Here is a 24555-nt window from a genome sequence, read left to right as displayed (position 1 = left end):
ATTCCATGATGTTCCTCCCAAAGAATTCTGTCGTCGGGGTCTAGTGAGTAAAGCTGCCACCGGCAATGCCAGCATCCCATATGGGTGCTGGTGAATGTCCCAGTTGCTCCATTTCTGATCCAGCTCCTTGCTAATGACCTGGGAATAGCAGCAGAAGATGGCCCAAGTGCTTGGGTCCCTGCTATATACATGGGAGACCTGGAAAGAGCTCCTGGCTGCTGGCTTCAAGCCCAGCCCTGGCCAGTGGGGCCATCTGGGGGAGTGAACCAGTGGATAGAAGATAAATTGATCAATCGATCAATCAATCAATTTCTCTTCCTCTCCCTAACTCTGACTTTCAAACAAATAAATAAACTCTTAAAAAAATAGGATTTGATTCTTGAAGGTTTGAGACTAGCCATATCTATATAAAACAAAGAATTCTGTGCTCAAGTAAATTTGAGAAATGCTACTGTTGAAGTGTTACATTGACTATTCAATGAGATTAACAGCATGAGAGTATGTTAGCATGTTAAAGCCTCTGAACAGTACTGTATAAGAAAGCCCATATTTAGCTGAATTTAGCTTCAGTTCTTGTTCATTTGACTTTAGAAGCTCTTAGAGCCTGACCTTTGTTAATATCCCATTGAACTTCCACTCTGTGGGAAATGCTGGTCTAGAGAAATTATTTTAAATCATCAGAAATATTCTGTGTTTTCTGATGCTCTCTGGGGTCCTTACTACTATTAAATGCAGACAGTGTTGTCCCCAAATTGTGGGGTTGGGTGGTGATTTAAGTAACCCTCATATCTGTCTTTTGTTTTAATTCACTAATGTAAAAAATTGTCTCTGCGTTCTTGTAATATGCTAAGCCCTATGTGAGTAGGTGGAATTGGGGACAGGGATTACCAAAGTGGCATGTGGTGTTGCCTCTGTTTCCAAGGGGTTTTGAATCTTAAAGATACAGGAGTCTCAAATACAGAGTTCCTGGAGGCTATAGAGTTTCACCTGTTTCCCTAAGCCATAAGCTGTTGTGTTGACCAAAGAATCCTGGGTAATAGAGGTGGTGAAGCTCAGGGTGAGGAGCTGAGAGGAGTGAGTCCTGAAGTGTGTCCCGCAGGTAGACGCATGAGGTTGGGCAACACAGAGGACCGAAGTGGGACAGAGGCACCTGAATGCGGGAGTTGTGTGCTGGATGCACACATAATGTGGGCTGCCTTCCAGAGTTCAACCTGCTTGTCCTGAGGGGGAAGAGAAGCCTTGGGGTTTTGCAAAAAAGTAGAACTACTAACAGTGTAGAACCACTCCTGCTTATTTTCTCTCCCAATCCTGAAACCTAGAAACAACACCTTGCTGACTTCTAAGATATCAAATTGTGTTGTTTATTTCTTTGAAATACACACGAACAATCCTCTGATACTTACAGTAGTTTGCACATGTGAAGGCAAGGATATTTTTGGAGGGTAGATGAAAGGATGGGCAGTGGAGAATGCTCAGGAGTAAACAGTTTTAGCCAAGTATCGTTGGAATGCTCTGCTCGGTTTCTTAGAAAGTCAGCAACTGGGCCTGTGTCTGGGAGTCAGTGAGGTGTGTTTGAAGGGACATTCTATTTAGCTTACCAGGTATTTGCTTAGCACAAATGGTGCCTGCTTCTGTAATAGAACCACACAGGTATCTCATTAATAAAGACGTAGCTTTGACTGATATAATCAACAAAGAGCTATCATATTAAAAATGTGTTTAACATTGACTATGTTGAATCTGACAGTGTTTCTATTATTCATCCCCGCCTCATCCTTTTTCAGATTGCTAAAAGGATACACTTTGTCACATTAAAATTATGAAGAGTATTTGTGCAGACAGTGATTGATGAATCGAGCAGCTGAAACTGGAAGTGGTTCCAGGCTCCACTGCAGGTGCATGAGGGGGAGCCTTTATAGGATGAGTGAACACAGAAGCAAAGCAAAGACACTGATTGGTTAGAGAGTGAGCAGTTGCCTTATTTGAACTGTCCCAGTGGAACGTTCTCGATCATATAACTAGTACCCAGTTGGCTGCTTTTAATTGGCTGAACTTGGGTTTCATTTTGTTTACATAGAAACCCAGGCGGTTGGAGCCATCTCAGTCTGGTGGCCTCCTGTGAAGTTATTTCATAATTTATGCACTTGCCTGTGAGATCTTTTTTTTTTAAACTTTGTAAGATCACATCAGTTCTTTTTTTTTTTTTTTAAGATTTTATTTATTTATTTGAGAGGTAGAGTTATGGATGATGAGAAGGAGGGAAAGGTCTTCCATCCTCTGGTTCACTCTGTAAATAGCCCCTAATGGCTGGAGCTGGGCTGATCCAGAGCCAGGAGCTTCTTCTGGGTCTCCCATGCCGGTGTAGCAGCCCAAGCATTTGGACCATCATCTTTAAATTTTTTTTTTTATTTGACAGGTAGAGTTATAGACAGAGAGACAGGGAGAAAGGTCTTCCTTTCGTTGGTTCACTCCCCAAATGGCCACTATGGCTGGTGCTGCGCCGATCTGAAGCCAGGAGCCAGGCGCCTCTATTTTGCCAGTTTTTATAATTACCAGTGCTAACATTTTTTAATTTGAAGTTTTATCTCCTTAAACACAACAGATATATTTATTGGAAAGTTCATGTCTAATAATTAGAAATATCTGAAGCACCTGAGGATCTATTTCTTTTCTTCTTCTTCTTTTTTTTTTTTTTTTTTTGACAGGTAGAGTTATAGACCGGGAAAGAGAGAAACAGAGAGAAAGGTCTTCCTTCCGTTGGTTCACTCCCCAAATGGCCGCCACGGCCGGAGCTATGCCGATCCAAAGCCAGGAGCCAGGTGCTTCTTCCTGGTCTCCCATGCGGGTGCAGGGCCCAAGCACTTGGGCCATCCTCCACTGCCCTCCCAGGCCACAGCAGAGAGCTGGACTGGAAGAAGAGCAACCGGGACTAGAACTCAGCACCCATATGGGATGCTGGTGCCACAGGCGGAGGATTAACCAAATGAGCCACGGTGCCGACCCCTTAGACCATCTTCTACTGCTTTCCCAGGCCATAGAGAGCTGGATCAGAAGAAGAGCAGCCAGGACTAGAACTACCACCCATATGGGATGCCAGCACTTCAGGCAGAGGATTAACCTACTGCGCCACAGTGCCAGGCGCTGATCACATGAGCTCTTTTTCAAAGGATAGTCCTTTTTCAGAGGATTCTATATTTTATTATAGTATCAGTATTACTAACATAGGAGAATTTTTTTTTTTTTCACCACTACCAAAGAATGGAAAATAGCCTCCAGGTACTGGGACAGTAAAGTTGTTTTAGATTAGGTTGACTTAGCTATCCATTACTATCATCTTTTTTACACCCCAAGAAAGTACAGTTGTGTTATCTGAAATGACTTACTTTCCTTCCGTTGTGAGAATCCTCTTTCTTAACTGGGTGATGAGTAAGTGGGCATTAGGGTGAGCTTTCCTGTGGCTGAACTTTGCTTTTCCTCTGCTGCCCAATCTTCATCCACGTAGTCCTTAGAGTGCAAAAGAAGGTAGCAGATCTATATTGCTATTCCCATGCAATGTGCTATCTTTCTAAATGAAGTAGATACTCCTTTGAAGTGCCTAGAAAGTAAAGTAGGTAGCATTGATTTTTCTAGGGCACACACAGGAATTCTGGGGTGCTCCTTGGGATTCCCATTAGCCTGTCCCACCCCCTTTGGGCTATTTGGTTCATCAAAGCATGTAGGAAGTAGGAAGCATGTATTTTGTTAAATTAGTCCATACTGTTTCATGCCTTTGCCTTATGTAACCCAAGTGACTTTTCTTTGTCAAATAAAGGTGTTTTTTTTTTTTTTTTTCAAATTCAGGTTTTTGCTTTACACTATTTTTTTTTTTTTTAATTTCAAAGGCAGAGAGACAAAGAGAGACACATCCAATGGTTCCTTTCCCAAATGTCTGAAACAGCTAATACTGGACCAGGCCAAAGCCAGGAGCTCAGAACTCAATCTGGCTTTCCCACAGGGGTGATGGGGATCCAAATACTTGAGCCTGTTGCCTCCCAGTAGCAGGAAATTTAAATTGGGAGCAGAGCCACAACTTAAACCCAGGCACTCTGCTATGGGATGTGCTTGTCCCAAGCAGTGTTTTAGCCACTTTGCCAAATGCCCACCCCAAATACAGTTTTAAAAAAGATAAACCAAGCTAAATAAGAGAAGGCTTAGTCAAACGTGTGATGCATAAAGTTTTTCTAATTTTTCTCCCTGTTAGTAACGAATGTCTTCCAGGGTAGGGTTCTACTTAAGGGAATTTTGTTGGCAGAAATCTCAAGCTTTGTTAGGTACAGAATGGAAATTCATGGCTTCCTTAGGATTAAACACTCTCATAAATCTTCATTATAACATCTATAAGTGTTTATCTTGTTTCAGAGGGTAGACATGCACACACACACACACACATACACAACACAGTCTTCCACTAGTATGTTGAGACATGCCTTATAGCAGCCAGAGACACTTGGTTATTATAGACTGAGCTCCCTTCTAAAGAATTACCTTCTCTTTGTTCCTAACTGAATGAGGTAATGACATAAGGCATACGGTGTGTTTCCTTTCAGCCAATTCATAGAATTTTAAGAAAATGATATTTCAGCTTCATCATTAAAGGAGTGTCATGGTTTTCTCTACCTGCCTTTGGAAGAGTAGAATTGTCCACTTCATTGTGGAATTAATAGTCATTCTTTACCTGCTGCTAGGAGCTGGGTTTTTTTCTTAAATTGCCATATAATAATTGCACATATTCACAGGATACAGTGTAATATATGTATATATGTGCAGGGATCTAATCAGGGTGATTAACACATATCTATCACCTCAAGAAGCATTCTTCTTTTTATTTTTATTTTTATTTTTTTGGTTGGGAAGATTCAAAAATCCTGTCTTCTCACTATTTTGAGATGAACAATGAACTATTGTTAAGCATAGTTACCCTACTGTGCTCTAGAGCACTAGAACTTATCCTCCTATCTGTATTTTTTATACCCATTCATCAGCCTTCTCCATCTCCCTTTCCCCCTACTCTTCCCAGCCTCTGGCAACTACTGCTCTACTCTCTGCTTCTATGAGATCAACTCCTTTAGCTTCCATATGAACTCTGGGTTTTGTTCAGGTTCCTCAGAGCTCTGTGAGGAGTGGTGAACCCAGAGACAGAGAAAGGGCATACTGCTGTTTTGCTTCTACCTTTTGATTCCAATACCTTCTGCCCTGGAAAATCCATTTTCTCATCCCCATGAGTCTTCCCTATGAAGAAAGATAAAAGCCATGGAACACAACCCCCATTTCCCTCTTACAACGACCTTCCAATTAATGAATTGATGATATCAGAGTTTGATCAAGAATAACTATCAGAAGGTCAAGAGCTATCAAAGGAAGCAAATGCCTTAGGTGTTGTGATTTATCTCCTTAACTTTGTACACAAAGAACATATTTACAAAGCAAATCAACCTAATATATATATATATATATATATTTTTTTTTTTTGACAGGCAGAGCGGACAGTGAGAGAGAGACAGAGAGAAAGGTCTTCCTTTGCCATTGGTTCACCCTCCAATGGCCGCCGCGGCCGGTGCGCTGCGGCCGGCGCACAGCGCTGATCCGATGGCAGGAGCCAGGAGCCAGGTGCTTTTCCTGGTCTCCCATGGGGTGCAGGGCCCAAGCACCTGGGCCATCCTCCACTGCACTCCTGGGCCACAGCAGAGAGCTGGCCTGGAAGAGGGGCAACCGGGACAGAATCCGGCGCCCCGACCGGGACTAGAACCCGGTGTGCCGGCGCCGCTAGGCGGAGGATTAGCCTAGTGAGCCGCGGCGCCGGCCTTCAACCTAATATTTTGTTACTTTAAAAACTTTTTCCTTTTTAGAGTTTTCTCCAGGCACAGTTACAGTTATCTCTAAATTATTAATGTGCAGAAACAGTCATTTAAAAAAGTGCATGTGTGGATGCTGGGGATGTAACTTGCTTAAATTTCTGTTCAGGACTGAAATAGATAAAAAATTATCTTTGGAACATTGGTTTTTAAGTGAGAAAAATTCCTGTATATATACAGTATATGTATCTATCAAAGGAAAATGTTCATGTGTTTTTAAAATCAGCTTAAGAAAAAATTTAAATATGAAAATTGCTTTTAAAGTACTTAACCCATGCAGTAATAATTATAGCATCTTTCTTTAAATTGATGTACTTCCATTGGCATTCCTCAAAATCAGTGAAAATATTTCAGAATAACTGCGTGGATCCATTCTACTAAATCAGGAAAGTAATAGATTATGCTCACAACAAGTTTATTTTTGAGTAAGTAAGAATTTATCACTTCACATAAGAGTGTGTTTGAACTTGGCTTCAGATCTTTATGAAGTAGAACATGCTTCAAATCATGTTATCAAGGTACTGAATTTCCCTTGTCTTTTTCTCTTTCATTGTTGTGCTCTGATGTGGCTGCTGTGTTAACAACCCTCCGTGTCTCTGCCACTGAATTCTTTCTTCTCATCATGCAGGAAACCTCCCAAGGTAAGCACTGTATGGAATTTGGCACGTACGTTGAGTTCATGTTCAAAAACCTAGGATTTTATTCATCACATCCCTCGTAGAAACTCTGTCCTCTTGAAAAAAAAATAATGTTGTAATTTGAAACTCTATGCACAATTAATTAGCATTGGTAATATAAAATTGGGATGTCACTGTACATTTGCAAAGCACTCTCACACATTGCTTCATTCTTAGAATGACCAGACTGATCCTTAAAGCAAACCTGTCTGGTTATTATTTCTGCTCTGTTGATGAACTGAGGCTCAGAGAGAAGAAATGCTGAGTTCTGATGCACAGACTGAGTGGAAGACCTGGTACCACCCCAGAACGAGGGGAGATAGAGTGGTAGCATCATAGAACGATGGAGCGTAACTGCTTACTGATGTGACAGGCTTTTTCTAAGCCCTGCCAAGAACAGTTAATATCACTGGAAAAATTCTTCACTCACTTAGAGACCCCTACTTCCACCAACCTTATGGAGTCCTCTGGAGTTCCTTATCTATCACAGTGTACACTAGTGAGAGTGCCCCCCACCAACTGCTCTGGTCAGTCTTTGGTGGTGTGCTTCCAAGGGAGAAGCTGGAAGATGAGGGAATGGATGGAGGGGGAAATTGAGGAAATGAGAAGGGATGGCTGCCCATCCTCTTAGTGCCTGAAAGTTGGTTTTGTTACCAGGGAGCATTTTCTTGGGTAGCAGAGGGATACTCAGTACCAAAAGGAACCACAAATTTGATTGTCTTTGGTCAGTGGTGCTGACTATACCAGTGGTTCCAGAGATGAGATGAGGACAGGTTGTACCTACACATACCATATGATCAGAATCTAAGACACATTGGCTAGGAGAGAATCCAGAATAGAGGATGTTTACTTTTTTCTGGAGGTTTAGAGGAAAAATCCAGCTTACCCTTACTTAGAGTATGGAAATCCACTTAAATGCTGCTTCACGCTTTCTGTTTTTTGAGGTCATCACAGATATTGCGTTTGGCACTAAGATTTCAAGTCCAGCTTGGAAAGCAGCATTGAGCAAAAATTATGACATTTCTTAAGAGGAAATATATAATAGACATGTAAGCAGTGGCCTTCTGGCCGAATCTGGGAGATGAGGAGGTTCTCCCAGAGTAATTGTTGTTGTAGATATGATCCCTAAAATTTGCAACCCAGAAAATATTTCTGCACTGCAAGCTGTGAAGACTCTATCTGGCTCCTACTTCCCTTATTGTTGGTCCCAAAGAACAGGTATTATCACTGGAGAAGTTCTCCAGGATAGACAGTGTAGGCTTGTGGTGAATTAGACTATTTCCCCACAGAAAAAAAGCAATGAAATACCACATAGTTCTACACATGGCTACTTAGTGAAAGAAAAACACTGAAATTAAAGAGGCACACATTTTAAAAAATCCCTATTGCTTTGGATAGAGGAATTTTAAAGTTACTTTCTAGCTAGTATAATATAGCCTATAGTTCCCAGCCGTGGTTGAGCTAGGTATCATAGTTGTTCCTAAGAAATGTCATGCTATTTTCAAAATAAATTAATGTTAAATCATCATGTTACCACATACATGAGGTTACTTCAAAAAGTTCATGGAGTGGCCAGCGTTGTGTGGCGAGTACAGCTACCTACAACACCAGCATTCAATATGGGCACCAATTCAGGTCCCAGCTGCTCTGCTTCCAATCCAGCTCCTTGCTAATGTGCCTGGGAGGGCAGCAGAAGATGGCCCAAGTGCTTGGGACCCTGCACCTATGTGGGAGGCCCAGATGGAGCTTCTGGCTCCTGGTTTCATCCTGGCCCAGCCCTGGCTGTTGTGGCTATTTGGGGAGTGAGCCAGCAGATGGAAGATCTCTATCTCTCCTCCCTTTTCTGTAGGTCTGATTTTCAAATACATAAATAAATCTTAAAAAAAAAAAAAGAAATTTCATGGGTAATGGAATTAAAAGATAAATTTATCTTGGGGTAAAACACTTTTGGATTCCATGCATATGCTTGTTATAATATATTTTATGTGAACTTTTTGAAGTACCCTTGTGTGTGCACATGTGTGTATGGGCAGGGTGGGGTATGCCATAGGCACATCTGGAAAGCATAAAGATCATTTTAAAATCTAATAAATGACATAATAGGGCCAAATAAAATAAGACAATAAAGTAGATACAGGCCATTCCTTGTAGCAACTATGTAATGTTAAAAGCAAACAGGAAAGGGAAAGGAAGGTGTTTTTAATGATACTTATGTAAGAATGAAATTTGATTTATTTAAAATAATCAGTTTTTGGTATGAATAATCAGCAAAGCATCTGAAAAGACCAATTGATTCAATTTAACAAATTATTCCAGGCAGGAGACACTGCTTCAAGAATCAAACCCAGCCCTAGTGTTCTAACAGGGGTAGAGTAGTGACTCTGTGCACAATATAGTACTCAAATAATATTGGTTGTATTAAAGACTGCAAGAAGCAAAGAATTTGCAAAATTCATAGGATAAAAGTTCCTATTCTGACTTTTGCCTTCAAAAATGACAAATTAGGTAACTAACATCACCTTTCCCACTGAGAATAAATAAAATATTACAGATTTGTACTTGAAGACACTGGCAATACACCAGGTTTAATGAAAATTGCCAGAGCAAGATCCAAAAGCAGGTGAAAATTTCGAGAAATGGTGCTAGTGTTTGGGTGTTTTCCATTTACAGAAGATCAGCTCAAAGGCAAAGCAGTGTTGCTGAGAGCTTTTGGGCCTGTGGGAGTGGACAGGGGAATCACTGGAGTTCAGGTCCTGCCAGAGGTTGGAACCCTTGGTAATCTCCTTATATTCTGGGTTAACCAAGTGGATCAAGAACCAGCTTTGGGTGGAGTGTAAATGTGAAACCACAAGTAAGCCGTCCCTAACATGGATTGCTGTTTGCTTCCGAGTAATTTAGGCCATCCAATAAATCTCAAGCACCACTGTTGAGTCAAAATGATACCATAATGCAGGTGTCAGGTGCTCCAGCCATGTGGTACTCAGAATGCAGGTGTCCCTATACACCTGGCGGAAACAAATGTGACCCTAAGTCTTGAACGATTCCTCAAACAGTTTAGAAATGTGATGGCCAGCCCACAATCAAAGAGGTACATGAAAAGATAAGTTGACATGAACAAGAGCTAGAAGAAATACTTAAAAATAGAAATAGATCTTTGGGGCTGGTGCTGTGGCTCACTTGGTTAACCCTCTGTCTGCAGCGCTGGCATCCCACACAGATGCCTGGTTCTAGTCCCGGTTGCTCCTCTTCCAGTCCAGCTCTCTGCTGTGGCCCGGGAGGGCAGTGGAGGATGGCCCAAGTGCTTGGGCCCTGCACCCGCATGGGAGACCAGGAAGAAGCACCTGGCTCCTGGCTTTGGATCGGCATAGCTCCGGCCGTGGCAGCCATTTGGGGTGTGAACCAATGGAAGGAAGACCTTTCTCTCTGTCTCTCTCTCACTGTCTATAACTCTACCTGTCCAAAAAAAGAAATAGATCCTCAGGTGCTTCAGATATTCTAATTATTAGACATGAATTTTCCAATAAATATATTTGTTGTGTTTAAGGAGATAAAACTTCAAATTAAAAATGTTAGCACTGGTAATTATAAAAACTGGCAAAATAGATTTGGAAAATAACCCAATAGAAATTCTCAATTAAAAAAAAAAAAAAACGGAAAACCAAAATTAAGAACTTAGTGTTGGGTTTTAGCAGCAAAATAGATCCTGCTGAAGAGAGAATCAAATAAGTTAGCAGAAAATATTAGAATGAAGTATATAACAGACAAATGGTGTTGAAACAATTGGACATCCAGAGGCAAAAATAATCTAAACACTGACCATACATCCTTCACAAAAAATTATCTCAAAATAGATCATTGACCTTTGTGGGGAGCAACTCGGACTAGACTAAGTTACTGGAATTAAGACTTATTCTATGCATCTGCTCTCCCACAATATGGCGCTGGGAGAGGAGTAAATAACTTCTACACAGCTGCCTCCAGTTCGACCAATAACCTGCAGGAGCTGATCCTGATTGGAGGAGAGCAGCGTACTCGGCATGTGGGTAGCAGAGTTGGGATTGGTGGAAGAGGACTATAAAGGAGGAGAGAGACAACATGCACCAGGAACATCTAAGGGGAACATCCGGATAACATCTGAGCAGCCCCCGAGAGAGCCGGCCGGCGGTGTGCCGCTCCCCCACGGAAGTGGGGAAAGTGGCAGGAGGAGCCGCCCTTCCACGGAGGTGGAAGGATCGGCAGCCAACCCGGGAAGGACCAGCAGCAAACCCGGGAAGGGCCGAGCAGACAAAAGAACAGTGCAGGGTCCTGTGTCGTTCCTCCACGAATGGGGGAGCTACAACCTTAATATCAAATTCAAAGCTATAATACTTCTAAAAGATGACATATGAAAAAATCTAGGTGACCTTGGGTTTGGTGATAACTAGATACAATGCCAAAAGCATGATCCATGAAAGGCAAAGTTGATAAATGGAACTTCATTAGAAGTAAGAACTTCTCTGCAAAAGATGTTGTTAAGAGAATGAAGAAACAAGCTGCAGACTGGGAGAAAACATACCTGATAATAGACTTGTGTTTAAAATATACAAAGAACTCTTAAAAAGCATCATGAAAACTCAATTGAAAAAATGGGCAACAGATATGAACAAACATTTCACCAAAGAAGACATACAAGCAGCAAATAAGGACATTAAAATATGCTCAACATACATCGTTAGAGAATTAAAGCAACAATGAGATACACCTATATACCTATTAGAGTGAGCAAAATCCAAAAATGCTGGGAAGGATGTGGAGTAGGGACTGTCAGTCATTGCTGGTGAGAACGACACATGGGACAGCCAATCTGGAAGAGAACCTGGCATGTTCTTACAAAGCTAACTGTGTTCTCGTATAACTCAGCAATCATACTTCTGTTTACCCAAATAAGTTGAAAACTTATGTTCACTCAAACTCCAACACACAAGTGTTTGTAGCAACTTCATTCATAATTACCAAACACCAGAAGCAACCAAGATTTCCTTCAGCAGGTGAATGGATAAATAAACCTGCTGGGTACTTGCAATGGAACATTATTCCACGATAGAAAAAAAATAAGATGGTGGGGGGAAGCCATTGTAATCCATAAGCTATACTTTGGAAAAGACATACCGGAAACCTGATTACATGTCACTAAGTGGAAAGAAGCCAATCTTTAAGGGCTATATATTCTATGATTTCAACTATATGACATGGAACATGCAAAACTTATATGGATGTTATTAGTAGGTGGTACCAGCATCAATGAATGAAGAAAGGAAAGAGAGTGAATTATCGCTTGGCGCAGGAAGACACAAGCCAGTTTAGTAGAAAGGAGGTTCAAGTCCAGCTATGTAATTATCCCCTTCACGGATGAACAGAGCCATTTTGCCAGAAAAAACTCACCACTGTGAAACCATTCTCATGACCCGTGTGCCTGACTGTTCCACATCCCTGGTGATTCCTTCCATGTGTGTTGCCCTGGCCTGACCTGAAAAGGAACGTGCGCCCTGAACCTTAGATCCATCAACATTAACTTAAATTCTGTTGTCATTAATTTGTATTTTCCTAAGAAATAATTTATTCATGTGGCCTGTGTTTGAGTAATTATTGAAATTATGTCCAATTATGTGATGATGGTAAATAATAGTAATAATCACCTGGCTGTAATATGCACTTTCTATTATGGGTAAGAATGTTGTATAGTTCATTAAGATCTAATGTAGAAGTGTTAATTAGGAGAAAGGGGAGGTGTGTCATTTTGAATATTTGGTTGAGTCATCACTACTGTTATCCAGCTATTATGGGAGAAGGCTCTCAGATCCTTTTTATCTGTACCTAGGACTGTACTGTTTGAATACTATTATGACTGTGACTAGTAATAATAGCTATCCTTAACTCAGCACTTATGACAGATCTACTTTAAATCTCAATTAAAATTCATTGCAAATGAGTGCTTCAGAAAGAAAGAAAGTCAGTGGTTGTAGGAGTTGGGGGACAGGGATGAGTAAGTACAGCATAGGGGAATCTGTTCTTTATGGTGTGATAGTGCACATTTATCAAATCCATAGAACTATATAGTTCAAAGAGTGGACCCTAACGTAAGCTGTGGAGCTTGGTTATCACTAATATATTAGTTTTAATAAATGTAGCACACTAGTGTGAGATGTTGTCAATAGAGGAAACGGGAAGAGAGGGTACATGGGAACTCTCTATACCATCTCCTTTCATTTTAATTTAAGTTGACAGAATGTGCTCTAAAAACTTGAGTCAGAGTTTCATAATTATGAAATCACCGTAATTCATCATATTAGCAGGCTACAGAGGAAAAGCCATGTGATCATCCAAATAGATGCTAGAAAAACTATTTGACAAAATTCAACACCAACTTGAGATACAATGTTGACAGCAAATTACTAGTAGGCAGAACATTTTTCAGTTTGATAAAGGACATATGATAAAAATCTACAGCTCACATTATACTAAATGATAAAAGATTGGACACTTTTTTTTTTAATCTTTTTTTTTTTTTTTGACAGGCAGTGTTAGTGAGAGAAAGAGACAGAGAGAAAGGTCTTCCTTCCATTGGTTCACCCCACAAATGGCCACTACAGCCAGCACTGTGCCAATCCAAAGCCAGGAGCCAGGTGCTTCCTCCTGGTCTCCCATGCAGGTTCAGGGCCCAAGCACTTGGACCATCCTTCACTGCCCTCCTGGGCCACAGCAGAGCTGGACTGGAAGAGGAGTAACTGGGACAGAATCCGGCACCCCTACCGGGACTAGAACCCTGGGTGCCGGCGCCACAGGTGGAGGATTAGCCTAGTGAGCTGTGGCGTCAGCCAAGCTCGGACACTTTCTACCTAAAGGAAGAGATAAAACAAGGATATCACTCTAACTACAGGAAGTCCTAGCCAGTGCCATAAAGTAAAGTAAAAGTAAAGTAAAGTAAAAGTAAAAGTAAAAGTAAAAGTAAAAGTAAAAGTAAAAGTAAAAGTAAAGTAGGAAGAGAGGGAGGGAGGGAGGAATCTAAATTGTAAAAGAAGCAGCAAAAGTATCTTTGTGTGTAGACAATGAAGTCATATATTTGAAAAACATCTGCAAACAAGCTCCTAGAAGTTGTGATGGTAAGACAGGAAGTATGTGCAGAGAAGGGCTTGTTTTGCTTTTTTTTTTTTTCCTTCTAGCAATCCATTTCCATGGGAACTAACACTATTAATCCCTCCTGATTGCATCCCATGACCTGACCTCCTTCTTGTGGACCTCAGCTTAATACCACCTCACTGAGGACCACATCTCTAGCACTTGAACCCTTGTGGGACAAACCATATCCAAGACATGGGCCTTTGACTTTACCACCCCCCGCCCCTGCAAAATTCATGCCCTTCTCACAATGCAAAATACGACACTCCATCCTCAGTAGTGCCAAGTATTTATTCAGTGCAACCTTGCTCAAAAGTCTAAGTCCAAAGTCACATCTGAGACTCACGGCAAACTTTTCTGGTTGTAAAATAAAAATCAAGTTATCTACTTACAATAGTGATAGGATAAACATTCCTATTCTAGAAGAGAAATAGAGAAGTAGAAAGGAGTAATATACCCCAAACAAGGCAAACTCAGCAGGGCGGACCTCGAACCCTAGTCAGGCATCCTGAGCACACCGTGGTGGGAGGACTCCCCAGGCCTCCAGAGGAACCTCCTCCGTGGTGAGCTCACGGCCCTTGCAGCTGCTCTCCCATGCCAGCTTTGCATGCTGCTAGTAACTCTGTTGTGGGGTCTTGCTTCATCTCCGCTCCCGTGGCTCAGCTGGGCATTGTCCCAGTGGAGATTCTGGTGGCTGTGTCCCTGCATCTAACTTCCGCCAGGCCTCTCAGGATTTCCTTTGAAATCTCAGTGGAAGCCAGCTTGGTCCCCATAGCTCTTGCATTCTGTGCAACTGCAGAACCAGAACCATGTGGACACCAGGGTCTGCCACCAGCATGGGCTGTTCCTGGGCCTACTGAATCCACAGTCAACAGCAGAGCTCTTTCCCAGAAAGCAGGGCAGCCTTGTGTGCTAAGCCAGTGCAGAAAACCCTGCACCCCAGTTCCTGGAAGGAGTGTGCCCTCCTGGGCCTCTGGATCTGTGTCAGGAGGGGCAACCTTACAGATTTCTGAGATGCTGTTGAGACCTTTTCCCCGTTGTCTTGAGGATTAGCCCATGACTCCCACTTATTCATGTGAATCTCTTAAGCAAGCTGGGCACTCTTCCCCAAGCAGGCTTTTTCTGCTCTTTATAGGGCCAGGCTCTGACTTTTCTAAATCTTTCTGTTCTGCTTCCCTTTGTCCCCAAATCTGAGCGTAAGCAGTAAAATTTAACCAAGTAGCAGCCTGAACACTTTGCTGTCCAGAAATATCTTCCACTAGTTTTTCATCATTCTTATGTTTAGCTTTCTATGAAACACTGGGGCTTGGACACAGTTCAGCCGAGTGCTTTGCTGTGATGCAACAAGGGCAGCCTCGACTCTCGTTCCCATTCCCTGTCTCCACCTGGGACCAGCTCCCTAGTCTCCTCATCTCCTGAGCCCTCACAGGAATTGTGCATGTGCTCCACTTAGAGTATTCTAGGATTTTCCTAACCTGCTCCTCCAAGCTCTTCCAACCTTTGCCTGTTTCCTGGTTCCAAAGCCACATCTATGTTTTCAGGTGTAGTGATAGCAACATCTGCAGCTCTAACAAAATGACCGATGCTGGGTGCTCAATAAATGCAGCAGAAGTGAAGGATGAAGGGGCTGCACAGGAGCAGGACCCATGAGACCAGAGATGAGGAGGGGAAGAATGAGCAGAACCTTTCAGGAAGAGTCTCCAGGATGTAAATGCTAACCGTGCGTGAGAGAAGACAGTACAGCGAAAAAGAGCCTGCGTCAGCTCAGGTTTGAAACAGTGTTTGAAAAATCAGCAGAAACTAAAGGAGGAAGAGCTAGTTTGCTTCCACAGGAGATTGGCAGGTGCCATGTTTAGAGTGGATTGAGTAGGAAAGGTGGCAAAGCATCTGATGATAATGCCTAGTAGGGATATAGGTTACAATCTATACCCTAGAAGGGTCAGGTAAGTCCTGGGGGGCTTGGGGAAGGCGGGGAGGAAGGGGCATTTGTTACGTTGTCAAGGGAGAAGGGATCACATGAAATGGAACAGAGGTCAGCACCTTGGGATCCATCCTGCTTTGTGGAATGGAAGAGGAGGACGAGCCAGTGATGCACTCTGCACTCTGCTTTCCCAGGTGCATTAGCAGGAAGCTGAATTGAAAGTGGAGCAGCGGGGACTCAAACCAGTGCCCATATGGAATGCCAGCACTGCAGGTGGCGGCTTAACCCTCTATGCCACAACATCAGCACTCAAACTGGGTTTCTTCTGTTCCTAAAAGTTATTTTTTCCTAAGTGTTATGTTAGGGCAAGGAGAAGATAAAGATATCCTTCTGGCCTTTTTTTTTTTTTTTTTTTTTTAAGATTTAGTTATTTATTTGAAAGAGTTACAGAGAGAGGAGAGACAGAGAAATCTTCCATCTGCTGGTTCACTCCCCAAAGGGCCTCAATGACTGGGACTGGACCAGGCCAAAGCCAGGAGCCAGGAGCTTCTTCTAAATCTCCCACATGGGTAGCAGGGGCCCAAGCACTTGAGCCATCTTCCACTGCTTTTCCAGGCACATTAGCAGGGAGCTGGATTGGAAGTGGAATACCCGGGACTCGAACTGGCGCCCATATGGGATGCTGGCACTGCAGGCAGCAGCTTAACCTGCTGAACCACAGCACTGGCCCCCAGCTGACTTTTAAATGTTAGATTTAAATTTTTTATAAAAATGTGTAATATAGCATATCCAAGTGGAAAGGAAAATTTATACGAATCAATATGTTTTGTACCTTATTTTTGGATTTTTCTCTGTTATGTGTCTCAAGTTATAAATTTGTACTTCTGAGCAGAGAAACATTTATTTCAGCAGAGTTGTGTGCATATCTTTTCATACTTTTACCAGTTACAAATTTTGCAGTGTTTGTGGGATAACATGTTCTGTTTCCTTTCAGCAGAAAAATAAGTTTTTGAACAATCACAGAGACATCTGCTTTATATCTCCTCCATACTTTAAAAAGAGCCTTTGTCACATAATTATCAGAGTTAAGGTAGATGTGGCTTTCCTTCTCAGTGTGATTATCATTTTCAGTCCAAGATTTCTGTCTTAGAGGTACAGCCTTCTCTGCTAAAGTGAGGTTTGGGCTGGAGGTAACAAGGGGAGAGAAGACACACTGTGTGCAGGATTCCTCGTTAAGACATTCTACAAGCCCTCTTGATGTGCCTAGGAAAATGTGCTCAGTCACAGTAGCTCTGCCGGCCACTGTGTTTCTGGACTCAGGTGGCCGCAGAATGCTGGGCATATTCTAGTACCTTTTCTATTTCATGCTTTTGTGATGCTTGGCATGAGTATCTTGCTTTTCTGAAGAGATACACTGAAACAAGGGGAAAAAATAAAAAAAATTCCTTTTACTTTCCATTTTCCATTTCTGTCCTTCAATTTCATTTTATTTTATTTTATTTTATTTTATTTTATTTTATTTATTTAGCAGAGAGACAGATCTCCCATTTGCTGATTCACTCCCCAAATACCCATAACAGCCCGGGGCTGGGCTGGGCTGGGCTGGGCCAAAACCGGATTGAACTCAATCCAGATCTTGTGGCAGGAACTTGTCCATTGCTGTCACTACAAGGTCTGCATTAACAGGAAGCTGAAATCAGGAAGAGCCAAGAATCAAAGCCAGGCACTCTAGCATGGCACATGGGCATCATAACTGGCATCTCAACTGCTCCGCTAAATGCTGGTCCCTAATCACTTGATATTTACTGAGTGCCTTCCAGTGCCAAGTCAGCACTGCAGAGCTAGAAGAGATCTTTGACCTCAGACCATTCCAACCTTGTTTGAAACCAGAAGCTTGAAGCTTAAGGGGTGAAATGACCAAGACCCTCCTGTGAAGAGCTTGGTGCCAGTCTGTGCCTTCTCATTGCCAGTCTAGGACAATCTGGTCATCTTCTGTGATGCTGTATAGTGGTGAGAAGTTACTCTGTTGGGGGGTCTTATGGGGCAAGGTAGGAAGAAAGAGTAAGGAGTTTGAGGGGAAGGGTAAATACAGACTTCCTCATTATCTAAGGGAAGGGTTCCAGGACTTCCTGAATATACCAAACCCTGTGGATGCTGGAGTCTTTTACATAAATGTGGGGCAGGCATTGTGGCACTAGGGGTTAAGCTGTCTCAGGATGCCCGCAATCCTGTGTCAGAGTGCCTGGTTTGAGTCTCAGCTATTCTGCACTTCTGATCCACCTCCCAGCAAATGCACCTGGGAAGCAGCTGGTGATGGCCAAAGTGCTTGGGTCCCTGCCACCCACACGGGAGACCCAGATGAGTACCAGGCTCCTGCTTTTGGCCTGACTCAGCCATAGCTGTCATGGTCATTTGGGGACTGAGCTAGCAGATAGAAAATCTCTCTCTCTTTCTGTCTCTCCTTACTTTGTCTCTTTGCCTTTCAAATTAATATGTAAATGCATCCATTTTTAATGGCATAATATTCACATACCTTACATACATCTTCTCATACACTTCAAATCACTTCTAGAATTCTTTTGATACCTAATACAATTTGAATGCTGTATAGATAGTTTTTATGCTGTATTGTTTAGAAAATAATGATTTAAAAAAAGTCTGCATGTTAAGTACAGATACACATTTTCTTTTCCTAATATTTTCAGTCCAGGGATGCAGAATCCACACATATGGAGGCTGATCATATAGGCAAAGCCACTTTGTGTAGGGCCACATCCTGTTTCACTCAACTTGTCATTTTTACCTCATGACTATTGTGTTTAGTATGTTATATAGGATTTGTTTGAGCAATTTGATCTTATGAATTAAAATCACTTTCAGTGTTTTAAAATTTTATTTCCCAAAAGAGATTAGGAACTTCTGAACTTCAAGACATTTGATCCTGCTTCATGGTATGTCAACTTGTTGACAGAGTGGTGAGCTGAAGAGATCTACATCATTAAAGCAAAATAAATTCCTTACTTTTTGAAGGCCAAATCATTTAAAGAAGCACCAAAAGCCTGGCTTTATAAAAATTGCTTGGAAAAAAAGGAAGAGAAATCTTACCAGAGATTATCGAGAGGCTCATGGAAAATGCATATTATGAAAAAATGATGCATTGATTTTAAACATTTTTGCACCAAATTTACCTTTTCATTTTTCCACAGACTTTTTTTTTAATGTTTGTATTTATTTATTTGAGAGAGAGAATTACAGAGAGAGGGAGAGACAAAGAGAAAGTTCTTCCATCTACTGGTCTACTCCACAAATGGCTGCAATGGCCAGAACTGAGCCAATCCAGAGCCAGGAGCTTCTTCTGGGTCCCCAACATGAGTGCAGGGGCCCACGCATTGGGCCATCTTCTGCTGCTTTCCCAGGCCATAGCAGAGATCTGGATCGGAAGAGGGGCAGCTGGGACATGAACCAGCACCCATGTGGGATGCCGGCAGTGCAGGCAGAGGCTTAGCCCACTACACCACAGCAACTCTCCCCACAGACTTTTTGAAATACCTTCATATTATGCCCTGCTAATGCTGTCTAGTTTTTCACTCATTTTCTTTTTAATTGCTTTTCCATCGAAAGTGTGGATGTGTCCTGTGGTGGTTCTACAGTCAGTGACTGCACCTTCGACTGTACCAGTGACTGCACAGTCAGTTGCCTTTACCTTTTTGCTGCCATGAATTTTTAAAAACTAAACATTGACTTTCAAATGAGACACCTTCCATCTGTAACTTTATGTGTGGTAGCTAGTTAGCCACATGTGATTTTTGGGCCTTGTGTGGCCAGTATGAATTGAGATGTGCTTTAAGTGGAATGTGCACTTTATTTAGATTTAGAAGACTTCATAGGAAAAAAATAAGAAGAATATGAGATAAATATTTTGGATATACTGAGTTAAATAAAATATTTAAATTATTTTTCTCTCTTTTTGCTTTTCTAATATGTCTGAAAATATGGTAGATAAAATATATAGCTCACGTCCAAGCTCTATGGAATGGGGCTGCTGCAGACCAAACATGTTACTTGGTATGGAGCATCCTTTCAGAGAGAGGACTCACATCTATTGGTTCACTCCTCAGATGCCTGCAATGCCTTTGGCTAAGCTAAGCCCAAACTGGAAGTCAAGAAGTCAGTTCAAATCTCCCACATGAGTGACTAGAACCCAATCACTTGAGTTATCACCACGCCTCTCAGGGTGCACATAGCAGGAAGCACATTAGAGTCAGGAGCTGGGGTGCACTATTGAACCTAGCACACTGATGTGGGACTAGGGTGTCTTACCAGTGTCTTAACTGTCAGGCCCAACTCTCACCCTGCCTCTTCAGTGCTTGTGACTTAAGAGGAGAAACGCTTCACAGCTGCATGTGGAGCTTTAGGGAGCTTCAGTTATGGATAGGAATCAAGTTGTGTATAAGGAACACCAACAGGAAAGTGATTGATATGTTAGGAAGTAATGAGTCACATCACTGGTTAGAGAGTAAAGTACTTGAAAGGAAAAGTTATCGAGCATTTGGAAGTCTGACCTTAATCAGCCATGAAGATGATTGGGTATTTTTTTGGTTTTTTTTGGGTGTGTGTGTGTGTGTGTGTGTGTGTGCAGAAAAGTGACATGATTACAGCTATGCATGCAAGAAGTTCATCTGGGTATAGGAGACAGAATAGTTGGTGAGTGTAGACTGTAGGGTAGATAAAATCTAGGTTTATCTTCTGTAAGTCTGCTGTGCTAGGTGATGTGGCAGTAACAGCCTTAAATGTTCAGTGACTTGAGAAAAAAAGGGATATTTCTCTAACTTTACATGTCAGCTGAGGTTCGCTGTCTCTTCTGCACTGTGTGACTTCAATCTGGGCCCTCATCTGAAGAAATAGCCCCTACCTGAGACTTGCTAATAAGTTGTCCCTTTCAGAGAGAGGACTCTCTCTTGGTGTTGTAGGAGATTGGTTCCAAGTCTCCCTCCCTCCCTTCCCCAGGCACGCCCCCACACACATGCACGGACAACAAAATTCAAGGATGCTCAAGCTCCTTATCTATAACAGCATATTATTTGCATGTAACCTATATAATCCTGCCATATACTTCAGGTCTATTCTACTTTTATACAGTGCAAATGTCGATTAGTTGTGATACTGTATTGTTTAGGGAATAAGGACAAGGAAGGAAGGTCTGTAGGTGCTCAGCACAGATGCAGTTTCTTTTCCCACATATTTTTGATTTGCAGAACCACCAATAGAGACACCAGCTAAACTGTGGCAGAAGGGAAAAAGAGAGAGCCGTATATAGGAGCCTCTTAAAGCTGTTGCCTTCAATTGGCATTTATCATTTTGTTCACATTTGATTGGCCAAAGTAAGTCCCACAGCCAAACCTCCTATCAGAAGGGTCAGGAATTGTATTCCTCATAGGAGAGGCACTGCAAATCCTGTAGCAATAGACAGGGATGCATACTCATCCTACAGGGAGGGCAGGGAGTGATTTGACTTAATAATACAGTCCACTACACTTGATCACTCTAAATCAGACTTGTAAAAATTTTCCCAATTTTTTTTTTTTTTTTTTTTTTTGACAGGCAGACTGGACAGTGAGAGAGAGAGACAGAGAGAGAGGTCTTCCTTTGCCGTTGGTTCACCCTCTAATGGCCGCCGCAGCCAGCGCGCTGCGGCCTGCGCACCACGCTGATCCGATGGCAGGAGCCAGGTACTTATCCTGGTCTCCCATGGGGTGCAGGGCCCAAGCACTTGGGCCCATCCTCCACTGCACTCCCTGGCCACAGCAGAGAGCTGGCCTGGAAGAGGGGCAACTGGGACAGAATCCGGCACCCCGACCGGGACTAGAACCCGGTGTGCCGGCGCCACAAGGTGGAGGATTAGCCTAGTGAGCCATGGCGTCGGCTCCAATTGTTTTTTTAAACCAACAAAAAAGTCTTCAGAAAGATGGGGCTCTGTATTTTCATCATGAAATTTCTGTGGGTACCCATCCCTCCTTTCCTTCTGCCTGGCTCTGTGCACAGCCAGGTATTCTCTCATAACTCTGTGCCTTGGAATGCTCTCAGATGCAGCTGGCAAGGTACCAGGTCGCACAGACAATAGGCTTCAAGAGAAACAATACTGTCTTCCTGTCCTTGGCATTGACCCACACCTCCAGCCAGAACAGTAAAAGCCTCCTGGAACAGGGATCCAGGGATCTGGCATCCTACCAGGTGGGGTCGTCCTCAGCCAAGTGAGCTGTCTGTTAGACCTTGCCAACAGAAGCTGATAGACAGTAAATATTTGCTACCCTAGGGCTGCCTCTGGGTCTTTACTCTTGAGAGACTTGGGGCCTTGGATTCAGCCTAGCTCCTCCACTCTGCAGTTGGATGCACTGGGTGTGGTGCAGCATGGGGTGATGGGCACTTGAGGTAAGGTCTTGGTCTGGATGTTCCAAGCCAGGCCCAGAGATTGCTCATGGTAGATGATGTCAGGGTGACTCCAATTTCCTTTGTAATGAGCGACAAGAATAATTTATCAGGGAGATTAGACAGAGTCATATAGTACATGCTTAGATATTTGGAACGTAGGGAATAGTCTGTTTGAAAATATCCACATTGCATTCTGAATGTGCTACTGGAGAGGTTGTTTCAGTGGCTCAGTCTTTTGAGAAGTATTTGGGGCATGAAAGAACTCGAAATACCACAGATTGTGCATTTGTGACACCCCTCCCCCACCCCCAGCCCCCAGTGAAGCAAATTTTGGAAATGAGTGATAAAACTTTAAACATGAGATAAGTAGAGTATTTGAAAGAGTTGGAATGGAGTGAGTGCCTCATTGTTTATGCATCACTAGTTTATATGTGTATAGTGTTAAATGGAAGCTGTATGCTGTTATAATGTTGGTTGGGGATTTGAGAGATGTACTTCCTGTTTTCACATTCATTAAATGAGAGCAAGCATGAATTAGTTCCTTGAAGAGCTACTTTCTGCACACTTCCTAAGAAATTTGAGCTGCAACGCAGTGTCGTACCGCTGTACAGCATCACTGCCTCTTACAACAGGTTGCGAAGTCCCTGAGCTCAGAGCCAAGGCCTTACTTCTTGTAGGTGCTCAACAGATGATGCTGTTGGCTTGCGTTGAATCTTGAAGATGCTTTGACATCTCACAGTCAGGCAGTATTGACTGCAATCCAAGACATTGGTTGGCATGTCTGTATAGGCCTCTATAAAGGAAATGATTAATTGCATTGCACAAAGACAATGTTTGTTGACACATTTGAAAATGGGGAGGTAGCTCTGTCAATAGAACTCCCCCGTAATAAGGGCGGTGCTTCTGGCACTTCTTGTTTGTGCTCAGTAGCAGGTATGTTCAAATATCGGGTGGGATTCATGGGGCAGAGAGCAGCTTTTGCAGACAGCAGTGGGAAAGACAATCCCTTGATCAGACAGGCTTTCAATGCTGGGCTTTTTTTTCAGTGTTAGTCCAGCTTCTCCAAATGAGTGATGTTTGCCTCCTTTTCAGATGATTCTTGACAGTCTTTGTATTAGGAGAAAGAGACGAAAGAGAGCAAAGGGCTGCAAGTTGGCATTAAAAGGATAAATTTTGACATGCAATATAGTACTTTCGTTTTTTTCTCCCTTGTTTTCTTTTTGGTCTGGCTCAATTCTCATAATGCAGTGTGGCGAAATGTGAACAAATTTGAAACGTGTCTTTCATATTAATAGCAGTCTTTCAGTTGGACACAGTTGAAAATTAGCCTCAAAACAGGACTGTGGCCAGCCAGTATTCCTAAAACTGGAGAAGCAGGGAGTTACGTGGAGATCTCAGGCTTGGTTTTCCAAGTGGGTAGTGGCAGAACAGGCAGTCGGATGGCAGCTGGGTCTGCAGATGTGAACAGTGGGCCAATTGTATGAAGAGAGGATGAGGGCAGTGTAGAAGAGAAAGACACACTCCTTTATACAACGCACAGCAAGCCCACATAGAGCAGACTTTCTCCCTCAAGGGAAGCCCTTTTGACTTTGGACTTGGGAGCTAGGAAGCAGCGTGTTGTGCATTGATGTTGACACAGCGGCTCTTCCGCTCATGGCCATTTTTGCCTTTTCACTTTTCTCTCTCTCTGTTTAATTCAGCAAATACTGAGCACCTACGGGTACTTAAGAAATTAATTAGTACAGTTCCCTGGCTCAGGAAACCTCCCAGCTTGGTAAGAATCTAAAACACTTGGGTTGGAGCCTGGTACATAGTAAATGCTCCACAAGGTAGTTGTACTGCTCCTATCGACAGAAGAGAAGCCGGAAGTAGACCATAGTAATACTCATAGCAATGGTTGCCACCTACTGAGGCACGTCATGTACCAGGCTCTATGTGAGTGTACTTCAAAAACTTAGCAGAAAATGGAATTAAAAGATGCTTGTTTTGGTGCAAAAGAACTTTGAAATCATAAATATAAAGGGTCTTCAGAAAGTTCTTGGTGAATGCACATTATTAAAAAACTGTGCATGGGGGCCAGTGCTGTGGCATAATGGGTAAAGCCACTGCCTGCAGTGCCAACATGCCATGTGGGCGCCAGTTCAAGTCCAGGCTGCTCCACTTCCAATCCAGCTCTCTGCTATGGCCTGGGAAAATAGCAGAAGATGGCCCAAGTCCTTGGGCCCCTGTATCTGCATGGGAGACCAGGAAAAAGCTTCTGGCTCCTGACTTTGGATCGGCGCAGCTCTGGCCATTGTAACCAATTGGGGAGTGAACCAGCAGATAGAAGACCTCTCCCTCTGCCTCTCCTTCTCTCTGTGTAACTCTGACTTTCAAATAAATAAATACATCTTTTAAAAAAAACTGCATGAATTTCAAAAAATTTTTGCAGTAAACTTACCTTTTAACTTGGTTTTTCATGAACTTTTGGAGGTTCCCTTAT

General features: G+C 42.6%; 1 protein-coding gene across 12 annotated transcripts in view; it reads left to right on the top strand.

Annotated features, from left to right (window-relative positions):
- Window positions 1-24555, top strand: part of KIF13A (kinesin family member 13A) — a 243192-nt gene that overhangs the window by 97267 nt on the left and 121370 nt on the right. For 11 of the 12 annotated variants that reach the window (XR_011388751.1, XM_008274127.4, XM_070074313.1 and 8 more), the window contains exon 3: window positions 6520-6532. Coding sequence is in view for 11 of the 12 variants with exons in the window: in XM_008274127.4 (XP_008272349.1) it covers window positions 6520-6532 (13 nt within the window). In the remaining variant the exon portion in view is untranslated. Of the gene's footprint in view, window positions 1-6519; window positions 6533-6664; window positions 23843-24555 lie in introns of those variants that run through there. The other variant, XM_070074310.1, reaches the window with a different exon arrangement.

This window comes from Oryctolagus cuniculus, chromosome 5 (assembly GCF_964237555.1).
Source record: "Oryctolagus cuniculus chromosome 5, mOryCun1.1, whole genome shotgun sequence".
Taxonomy (NCBI): domain Eukaryota; kingdom Metazoa; phylum Chordata; class Mammalia; order Lagomorpha; family Leporidae; genus Oryctolagus; species Oryctolagus cuniculus.
This window is presented reverse-complemented; position numbering and strand designations above follow the sequence as displayed.